Source organism: Thunnus thynnus, chromosome 16, assembly GCF_963924715.1.
Source record: "Thunnus thynnus chromosome 16, fThuThy2.1, whole genome shotgun sequence".
NCBI lineage: Eukaryota > Metazoa > Chordata > Actinopteri > Scombriformes > Scombridae > Thunnus > Thunnus thynnus.
Genome location: NC_089532.1, coordinates 14958577 through 14978484, shown reverse-complemented (window position 1 = coordinate 14978484; position 19908 = coordinate 14958577). Strand labels below are relative to the sequence as shown.

Below are 19908 nucleotides of genomic sequence, written 5' to 3'. Positions count from 1 at the left end.
TATATAATGGGTGGTTATGTACATATACCGAATGTTCAAATATACAGGAACGAATGAAATGTATCGCACAATTTGTATTTTAAACTAAAATAATATGTATAATATTTTCAAACATGTTTGTTGCACCTTTCACACATAAGACTTGGTGCTAGAGCTGCAACAGTCAGTCAATTAATGATTCAAGTGCCCCCATAAATGTTCAATGGGGTTGACGTCAGGCGACTGTGGAGGAAAGTCTATGACAGTCAGGACTTCTTGGTCTTCTTTGGTCTTTAAGTAGTTCTTGCAAAACTTTGAGTTGTGTTTGAGGTCATTATCCTGCTGCAGTATCCCTCTCCACAAAAATGCAATCCAGAGGGTACAGCATGTCTCTGAAGAATGGAGTGGTACTTCTCCTTGGTCAGGGTGTCGTCACTTTGGTGCAGGTTTCCAACTCCAGAGTAAGCAAAACACCCCTAGACTTGAATATGCCCACTACCATGTTTCACTGTCAGTTTGATACACTGCAGTATCAATCTCTTTCCTGTTCATCTCCTGGCATACACCCTTCTGTTACTGCCATCAATCTCAAGCTTGGATTCATCAGTAAATAGGACTTTTTTGCAGTCATCCAGTGTGAAATGCTGGTATTTCTTTGCGCACCCCAAGCATTTGGCCTTATTTCCTCTCCTGAGAAATGGTTTAGAAACTGCTACTCGTCCTCTGAGACCACTACAACACAGCCTCCTTTTGACAGTACTTTTGTTGATTGGAGTCTTGCATTCTTAATTTAGCAAATTCTGTATCTGTGATGAAGTTGCTTTTCTATCTATCAGGAAACTAAGCTTGATATATTTATCTTCTGATGGTGCGGTTACTTTTGGTCTGCCTGATCGTGCTTTGGTTACAACTGATCCAGATTCTGCAAAGTGTTATAAAGTTCCATGCACTGCCCCCTTAGAAACCTTTAGTTTAGCCATGATTTTACATTGAGAAAGCCTGTCTTTCCTCAGAATAACAATTTGACTTCTGACACTTTCACTTAGTACTGATACCATGTTTCCCACTATGACAATGCTACTTAGTTAGCAATGATCTACTGTAAACTTGAAGCACAGCCATAGTTATAACAGGTGAACACTGCCTGCAAGTTGAGTTAATTGAACAAGCCTCTAGTGAGTAGATCATATCCACCTGGGTGTCATCTGAACACATGCTTCAATGGAAGGGACACAACTCAAGGAAATTTGACCTTCTGTACAAAGGAGTTAAGTTTGTCAATGCCACAAATTTGCATAAATTTGATTACTGACCAAGAAATAGTGTAGAATCTTAAATATTTCTTCTTCATTTCACATGTCATTACTTCATGTGTTTTTAAATGTTTCTGAATCCTCAGACTTTCTGATTATTGCCAGGTTTAGGTGAAAGATTTTCAATGTGGTCTCAGACTTTTAGACCCCACTGTATATAAGAAATATAGATTTTCTAATGCTACTAACAAATGCCACTGTATTGGCAAGACATATTCTGCAACATTTTTGTTGCACCTTTCACACATAAGACTATTCAATCAATTAATCAATTAGTTGCCAACTATAAAATTAAATGAATCTACAACTATTTTGATAATCTAATAAACGTTTTGAGTCATTTTTGAGAAAAGGAAGGCCAACCTCTGATTCCAGCTTCTCAAACGGTCGGGAAAAAACAAGACATTTTAGGTCGCATCTTGGGCTTTGGGAAACAGTGATCGACATTTTTCACCATTTTCTGGACCAAACAATTTATCACTTAATCGAGAAAATAATCGTTACTTGCCGCCCTAGTTCACACTAACTTACGGGCCAAGGCTTTAAATAAAGAAAAAAAAGGCTTTGTTTACATAACAGCTAGTCACACCAACAACAACAACCTAGCAACATAATACCGACAAACGTTGACATCACATCTATAAGTTGCCCTCTCTGTTTTCGAGTTATTCAGGTGAAGTTCCTCTGACATGTTTAAATATTCCGACAGCACTTGAAGGCGGCGTCAGACTGCACTGCATACGCGCCGTGGCGGAGAGCGAAGATGGCGGAGAGTAATGTCGAACCAGAGCACGAATGGAGCGACCGGGCCCTGGACACGGTCGAGGACACCCTGGTTGCAATGGAAACCCTGCTGGCCACATTAAGAGCCTTCGAGGACGTCCTCAGGCAACAAGAAATATCCATAGCATCCTCCACGGAGTACTGCGACAACTTCTGTCAGGTAATGTGTACATGCAACATCGAAGCTACCGTTAGCCTCCACTGTTAGCTCACCCAGGATTGTTTTTCTCGCAGCCTGCAAGCTAATCTGCGACGGTTGCTGGCCCGCTAGCTTCCCACCTACCTGGACAAGTTTAGGGTGGGTGGATATGCCACAGTGTGTATTTTTACTCACATTCACGTCCACGTATAATTTTTACGTGAAAACACCTTTTTTCGCAGCCGTTGCAGTAATGACAACTTGTGTTTATACATTGGCAGCTGGGTGATATTTTTTGCTGCTTCAAGTTGTTACAGAAAGATCGTCGTTAGCTTCGTCTTATTTTGAGACATGCATGCAAATCAGGAAATTTTTGTAAGGTTTTTGCATAGCCATGATACTGCCACAGTTTGTAAATCATGCAGAACATAATGCAAGTGTATGGGGCGGGGCGGTGTGTTGATACACATTTTCTTGCTATTTTGGGAGGGGGGGTGGGTGGGTGGGTGTAGTGACAGTGAAAAGCCTTTCTGGTCATTTTCAGACGTTGCACATATCTTGTATTGGTCAAATGCATTCTTTAGCTTTGCTCGCAGTCTCATCAAGCACTTTTGTTGTTTTTATGGTCCCCCTATCATTTAATTTGGGAGTAAGAAACAATGTAAACAAACGTATAGTGCTTGCATCGGGGGGACAGAAGGAGATATTACCGTGGTGTCCACTTTTCAGAGTGCCTGGTTTTAAAAAAGAAAACCCACAGATCAGATATCACTTTCATTTTCATTTTTGCCGCTTGAGTCAATCACAGAGGAGCTTCTAGTAAAACTTGGTTACCAGCCAAAGTTGGATCACAGAAGAGTAATTCAGAAGTCAGCTCACTCTGATATAGGGCTGCAACTAAGGATGATTTTATTTATCTGACAGTTATTTCCTCGATTAATCGATTCGTTGTTTGGCCTATAAAATGTCAGAAAACTGTCGATCACTGTGTCCAAAAGGCCCAAGATGCAAACTGAAATGTCTTGTTTTGTCCTGATCAACAGTCGCAGAGATGATATACACAACATAAAGATATTCAGTTAACTATTACAGAAGACAGAGGAAACTAGAAAATACTCATAATTAAGAAGCTGTAACCAGTGAATGTCAGCATGTTTTCTAAAAAAAAAAAGAATAAGACTCAAAATGAATAATTGATCATGAAAATAGTTAGCAATTAATTTTCTATCGACTAATCACATGATCATGATACTGTATCTTGATGGTGGCAGCTTTTAAAGATTACATTCACTTTTTAAAAAAAGATTCAGTTTTAAAAATGGTATGTTCTTCTTCCTCTTCCTTCCAAAGTTATCATCATACATTTTTAAATGAAGTGAGGGCTGTGGCTTTTGTTTGTTCCATCTTTTACATTGGAGTCACGCTCAGAAGGGATCTCTTCACAGTAAGTATAGAGAGGAGGGATGATTACAGCGGCTAATAACTTTTTCATTGTGTATATGAGCATGTAACTACTGATTCAGGGCTGACTTGGAAAAAAAATGGGTAAACTTCATATTTTTTGGGGTTGATATTAAACAAAAATTTTTTTTGGTGTTGACTTTCTGTTTCAGTCGGAAGTAATCCAGATGTAATTAGTACACTGATATGGGTCTCCAGGGTTGAGACCTTATTCTTAGCTCCCTTTTGAGAGAGTACCGTATATTTAGACTGAGGGGAATTAATTTAGCGCCGCTGTAGACACTGGCACCAACCAGAAAAGTTCCTGCTGTCTGGTAAATGAGACTCTTGGGATGTTGATAGTGCTATGATGAATTAATGTGACTAATAGCCAGCTAGATATAGGTGACATATTTTTGACAAACTGATGTTGACTGCTGTATGTCTGAGGATAGACAGTTGAAAGTTAAGACAATATTTACTGTAAACGGCAATGTGCTTTCTTTAAAAGTCAAGGAAATTAGATACAGAATAGTCTTTTTTTCAGTTTGTTTTTTATTTTATGAGAATAATCTAATGTCATGTTTTGAGGGATCTCATTCATTACAGGAATATATTTGAAAAGCACCCTTTTACTAGTCAGATATTAAAAATAGAGGTGTTAAAAGGCGTTATCATCAAAATATGTCATAGTATATTTGTCCCTCAAGTCTTTTTTTTTGTTTTTGTAGTGCATCTTTGCTCCCTATTGAAGGTACAGAGTGACATATGCTGTACAATTAAGTCCCTGCAGGCCCAATCAGGAACTCTTCACAACAGATGAGAGTGTCAGCTGGGATCAATCAAGTATAGACTAGTATCTCCCCCAGGTTGAAAGCCCCCGATCATCCAAACAAATCTCATTTCATCTCTCTCATCTGATCTCAAAGTATTTAAAGTCTGTTTCTATAACTGCTTTTTCTTTTTGTTTGTTTTTGTGGTGTGTGTGTGTGTGTGTGTGTGTATGTGTGTACAGGCGCTGATGCACTATGCTGGGAGCAGGAACTCCATGGATCATGGTCTGCCTCTTCTGGAGGTCTACTGCCTGTCCATAAACTGCTTTGCTGCGGCCCGATCCCACCTCACAGCAGAGTCCGACAGAGTTGCCCTTGTTTTGAAAAGACTAGCTTTGTGAGTACTAACAAATATTCCAATAAAAAATATGTAGTTTGTATGTTCTCTCTGAGTCATTCTCACCACCTCTACGCACAAGTGCAAGCGTCTGTCACAGAAAAAAAAACAAAGTAATGAGACGTTGTCTGTGGTCCATGCATATGTTTGAGTTTGCAATTAAGTGAGTATGTCTTGAATTGACTCCTTGCAGTTTGTGTTGTGGAGCTCTTTTATGAGATGCTACATAGATTTGAGATGAAAAGCTCATCTGCTTTTGTTATTTATTAAGTTCTTAATTGTCTGGAAATCTAGGCGTACAATTTCTGTTTCGCATAATATGGTCTGCAAGGCCTAATAGGCATTTACTTGGGGCAGAAGTCATTTCATATGTGTTGTAGAGCAAACTTACAGTTTGACATTTCTTTCCTTCAGACATCACCTTGCATCCTTCCTTTTCATGACTGGGGAAAGGCACAAATAGGGTTGTCATTTGTCTTTTCCTCTGATTTTGAAAATTTGGAAATGTGGGGTTTCTCCAAAACTATCCACCAAATTGGGTTTCTGAATAAATTTGAGGATTAAGGATTAAGCCATGCAGTTTCCTAATTATGCTTCATTTTTTATCTGTATTGTTTATCTGTATCTGTCTAGTTGTTTGATCACAAGATTTAAGAGGTTGGACAGACAGCAAGTAACATCATCCTTTAAACCCTTTCCACAATCTGCTGATTGCTTCGACAAGAATCAGGTTGTGTTCAGTTGCTGTAAGGCTTGAACTCAAAATACTAAAGTAAAATAAAAAACTAGATTTAAGATATTGCCTTTCACATTACGAATAGTGTCATCATCTCTGATTTTAAGAGTTTTTGTTGGCCACAGATTTTGGTTAAAAATGTTTAAAAAGTATAGTAGAGTGGACGGGCGACATCACCTGAAATCAGTATCACAATTCATTGTTGGCACACGTTGCTTATGTTTCCTTTCAAAGCCATAACATTACTGTCTTTCAGACATTATTTACATTAGACTTCAATGTGTTCTGCATCATGTTGACTAAAGCCAAAATTGTCCAGATGACCTAATCAGTTCTTCCTCCTCCGTTGGCCCCAGCTGCGATTTCTCCATCATTTGGGTTGTCAGACCAGGCACTCATAGTTAATTACATCTTAAAACCGCTAGGTGGAACAACGCCAACTCTACTAACTGAATGAACCCACACAAAAGACACAAGCACACGCTGACTGACAGTGATTGGTTGTTACTTTGAGTTAGATCTGATTCTTGTCGTACTTTCAAGTGCATTAACAGAGTAGACCATAAATGACAGCCTGTCTGAAGGAATTTACAGAACAGACTTAAATTAAGTCGGTTAGGGATTCATTGTGTCCGTTTTGTTTCTGTTAATTGCTAGTCTTAGCCCACACATACGACAGCTCCAATCACACACTGTCCATCAGCAAAGTTTTGAGCTAATCTAACGTGGGGGGGACGGAGGTTGTGTCAGTGTTTCACACAATCAGAAATTCTTACAAGAATGATCTTTGTTGTGGTATCGCCTATCTCAAAACTGTTCATTCTTTTTTCAAACAAGCCTTTTTGAACTTGGATGTATGAAGATTTAAGGATGATGTCGTGGTAAAATCCTTTCAGTGGGCCAGTGAATCTTCAGGTGTCCCACAACAACTCAGAGAAATACACTGAAACTGGCAGAGTTCAATGAAATAAGATTTACTGTGTATCAAGTGCAATACAAGTAAACTGAGGCTTGGTCCTTTGAGCAAAAACCTGAATGTAAGACCAAAAACACCATCTGATATATCGAGTTCAGCTGCACCTACTGTGGAACGTATCTTACCTGATTTTCTAGGGTTCCTCCTCATTTTACAAAATCCTGGAATTTCCCACCATTATTTCCAAGATTTTCTTATAAGCTCCTCCCCAATGTCACTTCCAGTAAAGCTTCTCCCTAAATGACATCATTAGTGAGGTCAAAAGGTATAATAGTGTTAAAACTTCCCTAAAAATAAAATAGAGGGCCTGTGGCCTTTAATAATCAAATGTTATGAGCATTAAACTTCCCATGAGTCTTAAATGATTAACTGTCCTGTATATTGTCCCTGTGATGACACTGTCTTGTCTATTTACACAAGAAAATAATTCCTCCACTCTTGACTCTTCTGAAACATTAATGCAGAGCCACAGTAAGTTTAGTATAGCACAAACCCTAATGTCATACATTGGACTTTAGGTAACATAACAGTCCTGAGTTATCATAATTGATGAATTTCAGCGTTCTCTTGTTTTTTTTTTGTTTTTTTTCTCTCTTGCAGGAGCTGTTTTGAACTGTTGCTGTCAGTACCTGAAAATGAAATCCCATATGAAGCCTGGCTTCAATTCCACCACTCTGTTCAGGTAGAGGACCATGTTTCAAAACACTGTTTACTGATGGGTTGTATGACAACCATGGCTGTGTCATGGTTGAATGACAGAGAAAATAAGGTGTTGATGAATTAAGGCAACAAAAAAAAATCCCCCAAAAAGACACTGAATGAATTATTTGTTTTTCGGGCTGTTTTCAAAAGCCTATTGATAGACGCCTGAGAAACTATGTACCTAGCTGGTTTAGATTGCACTGTTGTCTTTCTTTTTGCACCTTGCTGAGTCTAAAGTATGGTATCATTTAGTACACAGAACGAACACTGCTAAAATTCTTGTTGCCAGATTACTATCACCAGAACTTATCATCTGCTGTCAATTGTGTACCTTGAAATGATACAAATATATGAATTAATATTAAAATATAATATAATATTAATAATAATAATAATAATAGTATGACTTTACAGTTAAGACTTGAACCACATTTTCACTGAAGGGTTAATGGTAGACCCTGAAATGTCTGTCCAAACATGCCCAAACTGAGAGAAAAGTGAGATAAGAGTCATGGGAACTTATTTCCACAGTGCAGTTGCTGTGTAACTTTATATTGGTTAAGAAAAAAAAAGTTCAATCATTCCTTTGCTGTCAGTTGGGGCCAGCTGTGTCACTGTGACATGTAAAGCACAATATGTTCATATTCACCTGGATTTTCACTAGAATTTAATTGTTTGATGTTGTTCAAGCATGAAACTGTTGTAATTTTTATCAGCAGGAGTTGGCAGCAAAAGAAAAGTCATTTTAAAAATGGGCACCTTGAGCACAACTATCATCATGTTTCAATTACAGACATGAACAGTGATGTTCAAAAGACATGCTTTGTGTTGAGAAAATATATTGTTAAATGTGGCCCACAAATTAAAGTCATTTAAATAGTAATATTAAGTACTTTTCATTAATGCTTTAATTAAGCTTAAGTTATTTGGTTGTTTGTTGTAAATGTTTTTAAGAAAGTGCTGACCGGTGTTTTGAATTTAGATATTTTTTGTGTGTTCTTTGCAGATTGCCCATGATACCTTGCTACAGTATGGGAGCACAGACCTCCAAGCTTTACTCCAGATCACAGGAGAAGGGGGAGCATGGAGCAACCCAGTCCTCACCTCCCTCCTCACCGGCCAGCCCACCAACAAAGAAGAAGGTTGGAACCTAGCTACAGTAGCTGATATAGGCTGTTCAACTTAAATGTTTGCTGTCACATTGGCTGTGTCATGGTTGCTAATGAGATTGTGTTTGAATCCTGTCTATAGTTGATGCATACATCAGCTTGGAGGGCGAGGGCTTCATGGAGATGCGAGTGAAGCACCTGGAGAAGATGGGCGAATTGGCCAAAGCAGTGGTGTTGGCCAAAGCTTGCACTGAATGCAGTTTCGTCTCCAACCAAGCTACCTTTCGTCAAGTTTATGTCACCCTGCTTTGTCACCTGCTGCCCAATGAAGAAGCCATCATGGAGGTATTATAACACTTTGTGTTTGTGAATAAGGGTGGGAATACATGCAGTAGATCTTTAGTTGTTGACATGATCCCCTTTCAGTACATTCAAACTGGGATGAAATGTCACATAACATCATCTCACAGGTAGTTGGCCTGATTTCCGTGGCACTGTTTAGGACTTGTTGTTAACAACTGTGAAGGAGAGCATAGAAGTGCAGACTTCCTGAACTAACTTGCAGGATTTTCTAAAAGAAAAATTCAAAGTGTTAAATTTTGTTTTCACTGAAATAATTGTGATGTTCAAGGACTTTACTACAGAAAAAGGATGACTACAGTCTTTATACACTTTAAAACACCCTGTTGCTATAGTAGGAGACAGATGGTACTGACAGGATGTAGTGAGGGGTGACGGTAGGCTGTAATCTCCCTGAGCCATCAGTCTGAAGGGGCCAGTATAGTCTGTCAGGAGTTTTTGTCAGGTGATTGAATAGCTTCAGAAACATCCTACCCTCACACCTTTCTGACACCGAATTAGAGGAGCTTTGAAGGGCGATTTCTGTAACACTCTGAAACCGACAATTTAAGATTCACACCCTCTTTGCATCATGGTTTGTCAGTTGTGTGGACATGAGAAACGAGCCAGAATTTCAACTTCTCTCTCTAGGTCTCTCTTTTTTTTTTTTCTTTTTATTCTTGACACAAATATTTCTGTGACTTTTTATGTGAGCAATCGGGAGCAAATCTATGAAGAAGATATACGCTGTTATCCCCACATTTAAACAACATCGCACCTCCCACCTCTCTGTGACAGTCCGCTTTTCACTTTGCCTTTTTAGTATGGCCTTTCAAAACAGCAATAGACACTTTTAATATCTGACAACACAGCGTACAAACCGGTTCTGATTGACAAAAACTGACCCTTAGTCCAGATAAAACCAGCTCTATTCTCAGCACACTGACTTGAACACAATCAGCGATTCTCTCTGTCCAGGCAATATATAATTGAAATTAATGATGATTAAAAATGGGGTTACATTAGCACGTCAATCCTTTTTACAATGAATATAACAAAGGTGCCTATTTATAAATGTTTTTCTGCACCTTCTCCAAAAATAAACTTGCAGATTGAGCTTACTGGCATTCAGTTTGAAGACTCAGAAAACCTTCAACTTATGCAAAATAGAGAATTTTTGTATTTTTCTGGCCTATTTTTAATATTGTGTATATTATGTGGATATATATATATATATATATATATGTGTATAAGCTGTCTTTACTCAGCAGTTTGGATTTGCACCATGTCTTTACATGGACACACATGATGCAGTTATGGTGTCTGTAATGTCCCTTCACAGCTGGCTTTTTTGAGCATAAAGACAGTGATTTTGTTTTTTCTTTTTAAACCACTGCTACTTGTGTAGCTAATTGTTCGGTCCTGCCTATTTAGTAGTGCTGCCTGTCTCCATTCCCCCACCTTCTCTTGTTAGGTTGTCCAGTTTTAAATGATCATGCTTTCAGAGCTGAATCACTGCTGTGGGTTAAGAACCTACCCTCTCAGGGTCATAAAACCCTCCAACATAAATTGTTATTCAGCTAAAATAAGGCTGTTTTCTTAGTTCTTCATAAGTTTACATCATAGAAAAGCAAAACAAAGGCATAACATGCATCTATGTTGAGCATAAAAGGGAAGCATATTCATTCACATCAGTTTACATGCATTTGTTGCACTGATGGTCTTGATGTAATGTAACGATTAAAATACACTCTGTATCTTGGTTGCTCTCCTCTTGCCTTGCTCACACATCTCATCTTTCTTTTGTTACGGCTTTGGGCTGAAAAAGGCAAAATTGAAGAGGTCAAAGTGATGAATTCAGGATAAAGGGGTTTGAGGTCTGCTGGTTCAAATTAAACATTTATAGCCTGTATGTGCAAGTAATACGCTTGTAAATACTTCATGTGATATATAACAAACCAATATATTTGGGTATAAAGACTTAAATATTATATCTTGTATTTTAAATTTGTGTATTGATTTTAATACTTGTTTACAACATTTGTGTTAATTTGCTGAGTCCGGCTAGTAGAACAAACTAATCTCAAAATCTCCTAAACTTCCCAAGCCCCATCTGAAATACTTGTACTGTGTTTTGGGACTCATTAGCATGTACCAAGGTACAACAGCTTGACTCTTAATATGAAGAATCTGGAGTAATGTTGACAAATACTTGAGCTATTGTCATCTGTACTGTATTTTGCCACATTATCCTGGCATTGGCGTCTAATCAAAAATTCTGGAGATGCAAAATTTTCCTTTTTGATTTGTGTCATATAGTTACACATTATATTCGAGATATTTTGGTGCTTTGGTTTTTAATTATTTTGCTGCCGATGTTGGCCTTCATTAAAGAGTTAACAGTAGAGTGTGACATGTGGTGTCAGTAATCGGTAATCAAACTGGTGACATCATGAGCCCTACGACGACCAAATGTTCCAGGAACTTTTGAACCAGAGGAACTAATCTGAGGACTAAACTTGGAACTAAAAGTCCCTGTTGTGCAATCCTGTTTGCTTTTCCACCGCATTTGAGGAACCAGGTAGATCATGCGTTAGACCCATGACAAATTGAAAAATGACAGCGGCGCTTGAGATGCAGTATTCATGCATGAGGAAAAAACACAGATTTGTCCTGTTATTTGTATTTACTGTTGCAGTTGGATGTAATGAATGAATGAACGAAAAGGAGAAAGGCAGAGGAGGAAAATTAAATTGAAACTAAGAGCATCTGCCTCCACAGTAAATCATCAGCTGAGTGTTTGATGGTTATTTATTTGTGCTTTGGAATGTAACCCATGAAACAATCAGAAAATAACGTTTCATTTCTCTCATTCACTCTTTAGATTGCTTGACCACCGCTGCTCTCTCTCTTTTGCTAACTCAAAATTATTTTAATCTTAAAAAACAGAGAAATGTTCTCCCCTTGTCCTAAATCAATACTGGAGCACTTCCTTGTTTTATGAATGAATCTGCACACAAGTTAAAGCAGCTGCAGTGTCTGTGTTTGACAATCTGTAACAGTCATCCCTGCAAACCCCGCCCCCAAAGTTCCTGTACTTTTAGAAAGTACTACACCCCCAAGCAGGGACTTTTTGGCGGTAAAACAATCTCCCTGAAACTTCATTTAGACCCTGTTTCCCCTGGTGGAAACAGGTAGAGGAACTGAGTTCCTCAAAAGGTTCTTAGTCCTTGAGTAAAGTTCCTGCAGTTGAAACGTGGCTATGGTTATATGATATTTGCTGAGAAATGCTGGCTCACACTCTGTGCCATAAAATCCTAAGCAGTCAACGTTGTATTTACTTCCTGAATAGATATCCAGACTTGATTGTAAGGATGTGCTGGAGATCACATGTAACCTGGAGACAGAAGGGGAGGAGAATACAGGCTTCATCTTGTGCACAACGTTCCTGACACAGCAGCTTCAGCAGCAGAGCCTTTACTGCTCCTGGTGAGTCGTTCCTGTTGGATGCACTGCATATATGACTGCAGTCAAATGTAAATTTTAACGATCTTTTGAAAATCAGACTAGATTTCTAGACTGCAAATCTTAGATCAGATAAGTTGTTTGTGGTCATTCAATCAAATATGTGTTTGTGGTTTTCAGAAAGAGAAAATCACTTAATTTTCTTGTCTTTTTTTTTTTTTTTTAACCCAAAGGGAGCTGACTCTCCTGTGGAGTAAGCTTCAGAGGAGGATCGGCCCCTCGTTGATGTCTCTTCTTGAACGATGCCTTCAGTTGGGTGCCATTGCCAAAACGGTCCACCATTTGCTTTACCTGGTCCGTGTTATTCAGACAGAGGTAAGCCTGAACAGCCATACTGTCCATTTTTGTAGGTAAATTGGAATTGGTTCATTGGTTATATAATGAAACTCTTCAGCCAAATAGTTATTGGTACTAAGGAGCCACAGGAACTAAATTTGGGAGCTAAGCAGGAACTTTAAAGGATATGTACACATTTTTTCCAGGTCTATAAAACTATATTTACGTGCCCATATGTACATTGAAAGAGTTTTTGTTGGCTGTAATTGTTCTTACTGGCCAAAAAGAGATTCTCGTTTAAAGTAATTTCAATGTAAGAGATGACAGACAAAATCCACAGTCCTCGTTCTGTGTAGTTGTTTCATAAGAGAACTGATGTTACCCCCTTTCATGTCTCACAAAACTTTTTTAATTATTTTGACATAATTGAAAGCTCATTTAATTTGAAGTTTAACACAAAGTGTGAACACAATTAATTGTCACAGGCCATTTTCTGGTCAATTTAAACATTATTGCCATAGTGATCTATTGTGTTCAGATTTAAAGGAGCAAATTTGCTACTTTGCTACTCATTTTCCATTGGAATTACAATGACATTTACCTACTGTTTGGGGCAGTGCTTACTGGTAATAATGTATTTCTATCTTTTCAGGCGCAGGAACTGGGGATAGCTGCGTCAGTAGAACTTTGCGTCAAAGCCCTCCAACTTCCAAAGCAGGATGACTCAGAAACAAGGATCTCTGTCTGTAAGACAGTGTCCTGCCTTCTTCCAGATGACCTTGAAGTTTTGCGTGCCTGCCTACTCACAGAATTCCTGCTTGGCCCCAGCCAGGAGAGCTTTAGCTGCCTTGAGGAGCTGTACTTGCGCCCAGACCAGAAGTATGATCAGGAAAATGAAGTTATTCCCAACTCACTACGCTGCGAGTTGCTACTGGCACTGAAATCATATTGGCCTTTTGACCCGGAATTCTGGGACTGGAAAACTCTCAAGTATCACTGCATCTCCCTTCTAGGGTTAACGCCAGAGTCAGAAGGGGAAGAAGAAGAGGTGGTAGTCAAACAAGAGAGAGATAAAGAACATGAGTCACAGGAAAACGCAGTGAAAGTAGAATCTGAGCACCAACAGAGTTTAAATGGTAGTCTTGATGGTGATGAACAGCAGGATGAGAAGAAGCCTTCCAACTCAACAGAAGTTCAAGAAGAATCAGATACAAAGAAACACAAGTTCTGCTGTTTGATTTGTAAGAAGTCAGTCACTGACACCCAAATCGTTCACCACTCCAAAAGACATGCAGAGGACAACAGCAACCCCTGCCCTGTTTGCTTGGAGAAGTTCAAGAGCCGGAAGGAACTCGTTCCTCACATGAAACAACACATTTTGAGTGAAACACAACTTAACAAAAATAACATAAAGAACGAAGATATGCAGAAACAGATGGATGAGGATGATGACATTGAACCAGGTGAAATCACCATTGACCCCTCCTTAATGCTGTATTACAAATCCACACATGATCCAGATGTGCTGCACCACATTGTGCAGCAAGCTAAAACTGTCAAAGAGAAGCAAGTGGAGGATGACGAGCATGTAACATTCGATTACATCGAGCAACACTTCAAACTGCAGAACAGAGATGAGTATCCCTGTCCAGGAACTGGATGTACCAGGACTTTTAAACATTCCAAGTACTTATACGTTCACTTAAAGTCAGAGCATAAAGGTGATGAGAATGTGAAACATTTTCATCAGATGAGAGACAAGCGAGAGAAGTGTGTCTTTTGTAGACGCCATTTTGTCTCAGCTTACCATCACCGCAAACATAGAAGAGTTCACTATGGTGATCACCCATACACATGTGTGGTCATCGGTTGTGGCGCCAAATTTAGATCTTCCAATGAACTTGTTACGCACAAACAGACCCATGGCTATCAGCTCAACTACCAGTGTGAGCTTACAGGCTGTTACGTCACGTACTCCGACTTGGGACAAATCTATCACCATGAGGCACAGCATTTCAGAGATGCAGCTTTTACCTGCTCTAGTCCTGAATGTACAAAATACTATTTATCCAAAAAGGAATTTTTAGAGCATTTATCCACACATAATATTACCTTCTCTGAAGACGACTTTGAGGCTCAGAGGAAGGCAAAGCGGAAATTTCTTAAGACTGTTTCTGAAGCACGCCTTAATAAGTCAAGTGATTCAGAAGAGATTGTAAATGGTGATGTCCTAAACTCTTCCTCAGTAAGTTGTGCCTCCTCTTTGCAAGCATCTGACAACAAGGAGCCCAAAGGAACAATGACCTTGGTGGCCGTGTGTTTCGATGGGAGTAAGTTCACCTGTGGTTTTGAGAAGTGTGGCATGACTTTCTCCAGAGCCAGAGACGTCCAGAGACATCTGAAATGTGCCCATCCAGAACACCTTAAACTGGAGAACAAAGAACACAAACATGATAAGGAGCGAGGCTCAAAGTCCAAAGGCATAAAGACTGAAATGGAGCCGGAGCCAGAGCCTGAGCAAAAGGGAAAAAATGAACCCCCGACTCCATTTCAACCTGTAGAGACTGGGAAAGAAAGAAAAACAGCCACTCATCCCAAAAACAATGAAGCAAACTCTTCAAGCCTTGCAAAAAATGACACTCTGAAAGAAATTCTTATTGGTCTCAGTAAACTGGACCTCAATTCCTCATCCCCTCACAGTGTGCCAAATGACCCCCCTCAGTCAGAATCAAATGCAGCACAAATGTCCCTTCATCAGACAATCACAGCAAAACCACCTGTTGTATCGCTTCCAAAAAGATCTCCTCCACCCGAGGAAAAGACGCCGGTAAAATCTGAGCAAGCATCTGCAACTGATGAAAAAGAAGGCAGTGTTGAATCATTAGCCACTGCTAAGCCGTACACCTGTGAGGTGAAAGGTTGTGGCTTCAGGACTGCACAGAGTTATAGCTTACTGCGCCACTATAACACCAAACATGGCCGTACGGTCGAACAGGCCAAAAGGTTGACCTCTTTGAAAAACACATCTTTTAAGCCCTATGTGTGCCAGCTTTGTTCCAAGAGTCACAGAGAAAAACATGTGTTGAAGGCCCACTATATCCAGGTACATAACCTGAGTGAGACTTTGGTGAACAAAATAAGCTATGCATCTGTGCGGTATGAGGGAAGCAAAGCCACTAACCCTGCAAAGCATACATCTCAGCACTTGACAAACCATGCTCTAAAAGTGAGGAAGATGGACATCCCACGGTTGCATCGCCAACAGGAGAAAAAAAAAGTAACCACGATAAGTGAAACTGGACAAAACTTTGACAATCAGTCTCCATCAGAAGAGGAAGGAGAGGACGAAGCAGAGAGTAGAGAGGAAGACAGTAGAGAGGAAGACAGTAGAGAGGAAGACAATGAGCAGAAGGGAGAAAGTGAGGTTGGGACCACACAACAGGTCAGAACTACAAGACGTTTGGTGGCCAAAAGCAATCTCTGCTATATTTTGGATAAATTTAGTAAACCCTTTCATTGTGTAGCAAAAAACTGTGATGCAGCTTTTTCCACCCAGGGAGGCCTTGTGCGCCACCTGCAGTTAATACACCATTACAATCGCTCTCAGCTTTTGTTGGAAAAAGATTTTGATGTGCATCACAGTCCAGAAGTGAAGAAAGAGCCTACCAAGAAAAGGCCTCTCTCAAACTCAGATGAACCTCAACCCCAATACAAATGTCACTTTGCCAACTGTGTCTCCTCCTACCACCTTAAAAGCAGCCTGGTACGTCACACCCGTGACTGTCACTCTCAACCACCACCTCAATACAAATGTCACTTTGCCAACTGTGGTGCCTCCTACCACCTTAAAAGCAGCCTGGTACGTCACACTCGTGACTATCACTCCCAGCCACCAGAGCTAATAAGGTGCAAGTATGAGGGCTGTACAAGAGTGTTCAGCCATGATGATGCACTTAAAAAACATACACTTTATAGTCACTGTGAGTACTATGACTCACTGGTGGTACGTCTGCAGAGCACTCACAAAAAGTCGATTACTGGATGCCAAAAGAAGCTTATAGTCACTCCACAGAGTCCTCAAAAAGAAGAACCTGGTTCACCCAACACACAGGCTGTAATATCGAGTCCCAAGCCTGAAGTGACCGCCCAGTCAGAGGAAGTGGGTGAGCAGGTTGGTGAGGAGGAGAAGAAGGTACCAAGAGTCAAAAAGGAGAAAAGAAATTCTTTCAACCGTTATGTCTTCAGATCTCATGAAGAAGCTTTACAAATGTGCCAAGACCGTTGTCTGCGTGTGGCCTACCCATGCATGGTTCAGAACTGTGACTCTGTTGTCACATACATACGGAGCTTGCACCGTCACTACCTGAAGGTTCACCGTATGCGTCGAGACGATATCGTGAAGAATGAAGATAAGCTTGTTTTGAATGCTGAGCAGCTGGAGGAACTGATTCAGAGGACGTCAGCCAGGCCAACTGTTACAGGAGTCAGTAGCCCTAATGGGGTTCGCAAAATGGAGTATCAGGCAGAACCAGAAAACAAAGGGGGGCAGCCTGCACCCATGAGCCTGCACTCCATCAAGGCAGACACACAAGATGAGGATCATCATGATCCACTGGGATTCCCTGAGGAGGAGGAGGAGGAGAAGGAACCGCCTCCTGTAGAGAGAAATGGTGTCCTTGTTGGTGCAGATGATGTGCTGTACGGTGAACCAAGCACCGGTGGGCACACTGAAGACTCAGCTGCAACAACACAGAACAGTCACAAACAGGAGGAGAAGTTCAGCTTGGATAAAATCAAACCTCTCCTTCGTACTGTCACTGTTGACCTCTCACCACCATGCTCACTGCGCTTTACTCCTGAGGAGGGCTTCCAAGACGCATCAAGCAACAAAGATGGTAAAATGTTGAACAAGTCCGCTCTGTTGCCCACTCCTCCTGTTCGGCAGCCGCTAAAACGGAAAAATGAACTGTCTGAACAGCCGTCAAACTTGAAAGACACTCAGTCTTGTAGCCCTTCTCCACGCCCTTTTGACATCGGCACATATAAGCCCATGGGCTTTGAATCCTCATTCCTGAAATTCATCCAAGAGACCACACCTAAAGACAAAAATGCATTGTCAGTGAAACGACGAGACTCATTCAGACGCAGTTGTTCGGTCAAGGAGAACAACCAGCTGGGAATCTCTCACACCCGCAGCAGACGCACTCATTCCCCACTGCTGAAGCCCCATGCTATGACTAGGGACTTCACATCAGTCCAAAACTTGAAGTCCATCCTGGACAAAGCCCTGGCTGGGTGTGGGGACCTGGCCATTAAGCAGCTTCAGTACCTCAGACCTGTAGTGGTCCTGGGGAGACCTGTGTGCACCACCCTGCCTGACCTCTTCCCATCAGACACCAACAGCAGCAAACTGCTTCTTGGAAGTTAAGTTTAACAGAGTACCTTTTTTTAACATGGCTATGGCTAATTAATTTCTATTTTCACAAACTGTGTACCAGTATTTTCTTTCACTCAAAATGATAGTATTATGTTTTTGTTTGTTTTTTAAGTTGCCAAACTGAAGACTTCTAGAAATTAGCATTAAGATAAAAACAAGCTTAAACAGTGCACATCAGATCCATGATGACTGTTTTTAGACATGTTACGAAAACATTCAGATAACACCTATTATGTTAACTCATGATCACAAGTGTATATACTGTAGTTCTCTGAGATATATGTACAGATTTTCAGATTGTTAGAAGTGGTCAGTAGCGTATTGCCAGTCCTTTTCACTTGTGTGAAAATGTGACTGAAAAACATTTCCTTAAGGAATATGTGTGGATATTTTTCACCTCAGTTTATATTACATCAGTGTTGGGATGCAGTGGACAGAGGTTGGCAGACATGTATGTAACACTTTCTAATAAAATAAATGTGGAAATGAATGTAAAGCTCTTTACTTCCTGAATTGTGTAATTGACTTCTTTTCTCACCAAGTTTGGTAAAGTCACAAGTAAATGGCATCTTTGGAGCAGTTTGCTGCAGCAAGTTGGGTGTATTTCCTCTAGAAACAGATATTGATGCAGAATGTAAGGGGACTGCCCATTGGTCCAAAGGCCCATTATTCCGGGCTTTTGTTTTCAGGATAACAGGCTGTCGGACTAATGGGCTTTTGGTCCAAAGGGAAGTTTTTTGAAATATTGGGGTTTTGGAATAATGGGCCTTTGGACTAATGGCATGGCACCAAATGTAATGCTGGGAAGACTCTATTAAAAGAGGAAAGGGAGAGGCTGACCACATACTGAAACTTGCAAGCCCCTCAATTTTTATTAATGCAATGGGTGTGACCTTGCAGGTCAAAACATTACATTAATAAAAACTCAGGAGTTTGCAAATTTCTCTGCACAGACATCCTCTCATTTTCCTTTGTTTCTGTTTTGTAATGCACTTGTATCCAACTAGGGCAGTATGTGCACACTATCCAGCTTTTTTTTTTGCTTTTTCCAATTAAAAGTGTAATACCTATGCTTTTTGATGAGAGGAACAGAGGGGCAGCTTATATATTATGGTGTCTTTAATATATAATTCCACTCACAGGAATATGTTATTCACGCTCTCAGGTACACAACAATGAGGTACTGTTATCGAAAACTGGTTAAGTATAAAAAAAAATCATTTCTGTCCTTATGACTTTAAAAACACCTTTCAAGTGATGATCATTGATTTATTTGGTTTGTATTCCTGGAGTGTACAAATTACTCGGAAAGTCATATGCTGTGTGTTATCCAAAAAAAATGTTTTGCACTCTACATGTTAACTCTTAAGTCAAGGCTAGCCTGCCCCAAGCAGTATATACTATTTAAACATGGTATCAACTATTTGAAGAGGACCACTGTGTCAATATATAGTTTTGAAACAATATTTCATCTAATTTTGTGCTTATATGGCATATTCTTAAACAAATGTGTTGTTCATTAGGTAAACACCATGTAGAAATACTGAACAGAGCACAGAAAGTGCGAGGAACAGGTGTTATTAGGGTGTTTATTGTGGCTGCGACACCTTTTTTTTCCTTCTCATGAGAAAAACGCTAAGCCACAGACATAGATAAGAAACGTGTGAACTTAAGGTCACCCTACAGATGTTTGACAGGTATGCCATATGGTACAATTTCTCCACAAAAGTGGGTGTCTTAGCGCCCCTTACAGGTCTTAAATTTCGTTGGAAAAATATATTTTGCTATATTATTGTTTGTGGTTATGAAGAGCTTTCACTGCCTCCCAAAACTGAATCATCTTTCCAAGGATGATGAGGAGACTTTTCCACCTACTACCTTCTCTACTTCTGCATCTGTTCTCACCAAAACACCAACCATATGTCAACTTGGTGGCTCATTCATTGAGGAACATTGTACGACCGTCAGCAATACGTGCATTGCG

General features: G+C 40.0%; 1 protein-coding gene across 1 annotated transcript; it reads left to right on the top strand.

Annotated features, from left to right (window-relative positions):
• The first annotated feature begins 1872 nt into the window (after positions 1–1872).
• On the top strand, positions 1873–18428 carry rlf (RLF zinc finger). The gene is made up of 8 exons (XM_067615185.1): positions 1873–2235; positions 4670–4824; positions 7137–7218; positions 8245–8380; positions 8490–8692; positions 12039–12175; positions 12385–12526; positions 13140–18428. The coding sequence occupies exons 1-8, from the start codon at positions 2056–2058 to the stop codon at positions 17913–17915; spliced, it is 5811 nt and encodes a 1936-aa protein (XP_067471286.1). The 5' UTR covers positions 1873–2055; the 3' UTR covers positions 17916–18428.
• The last annotated feature ends 1480 nt before the right edge of the window (positions 18429–19908 follow it).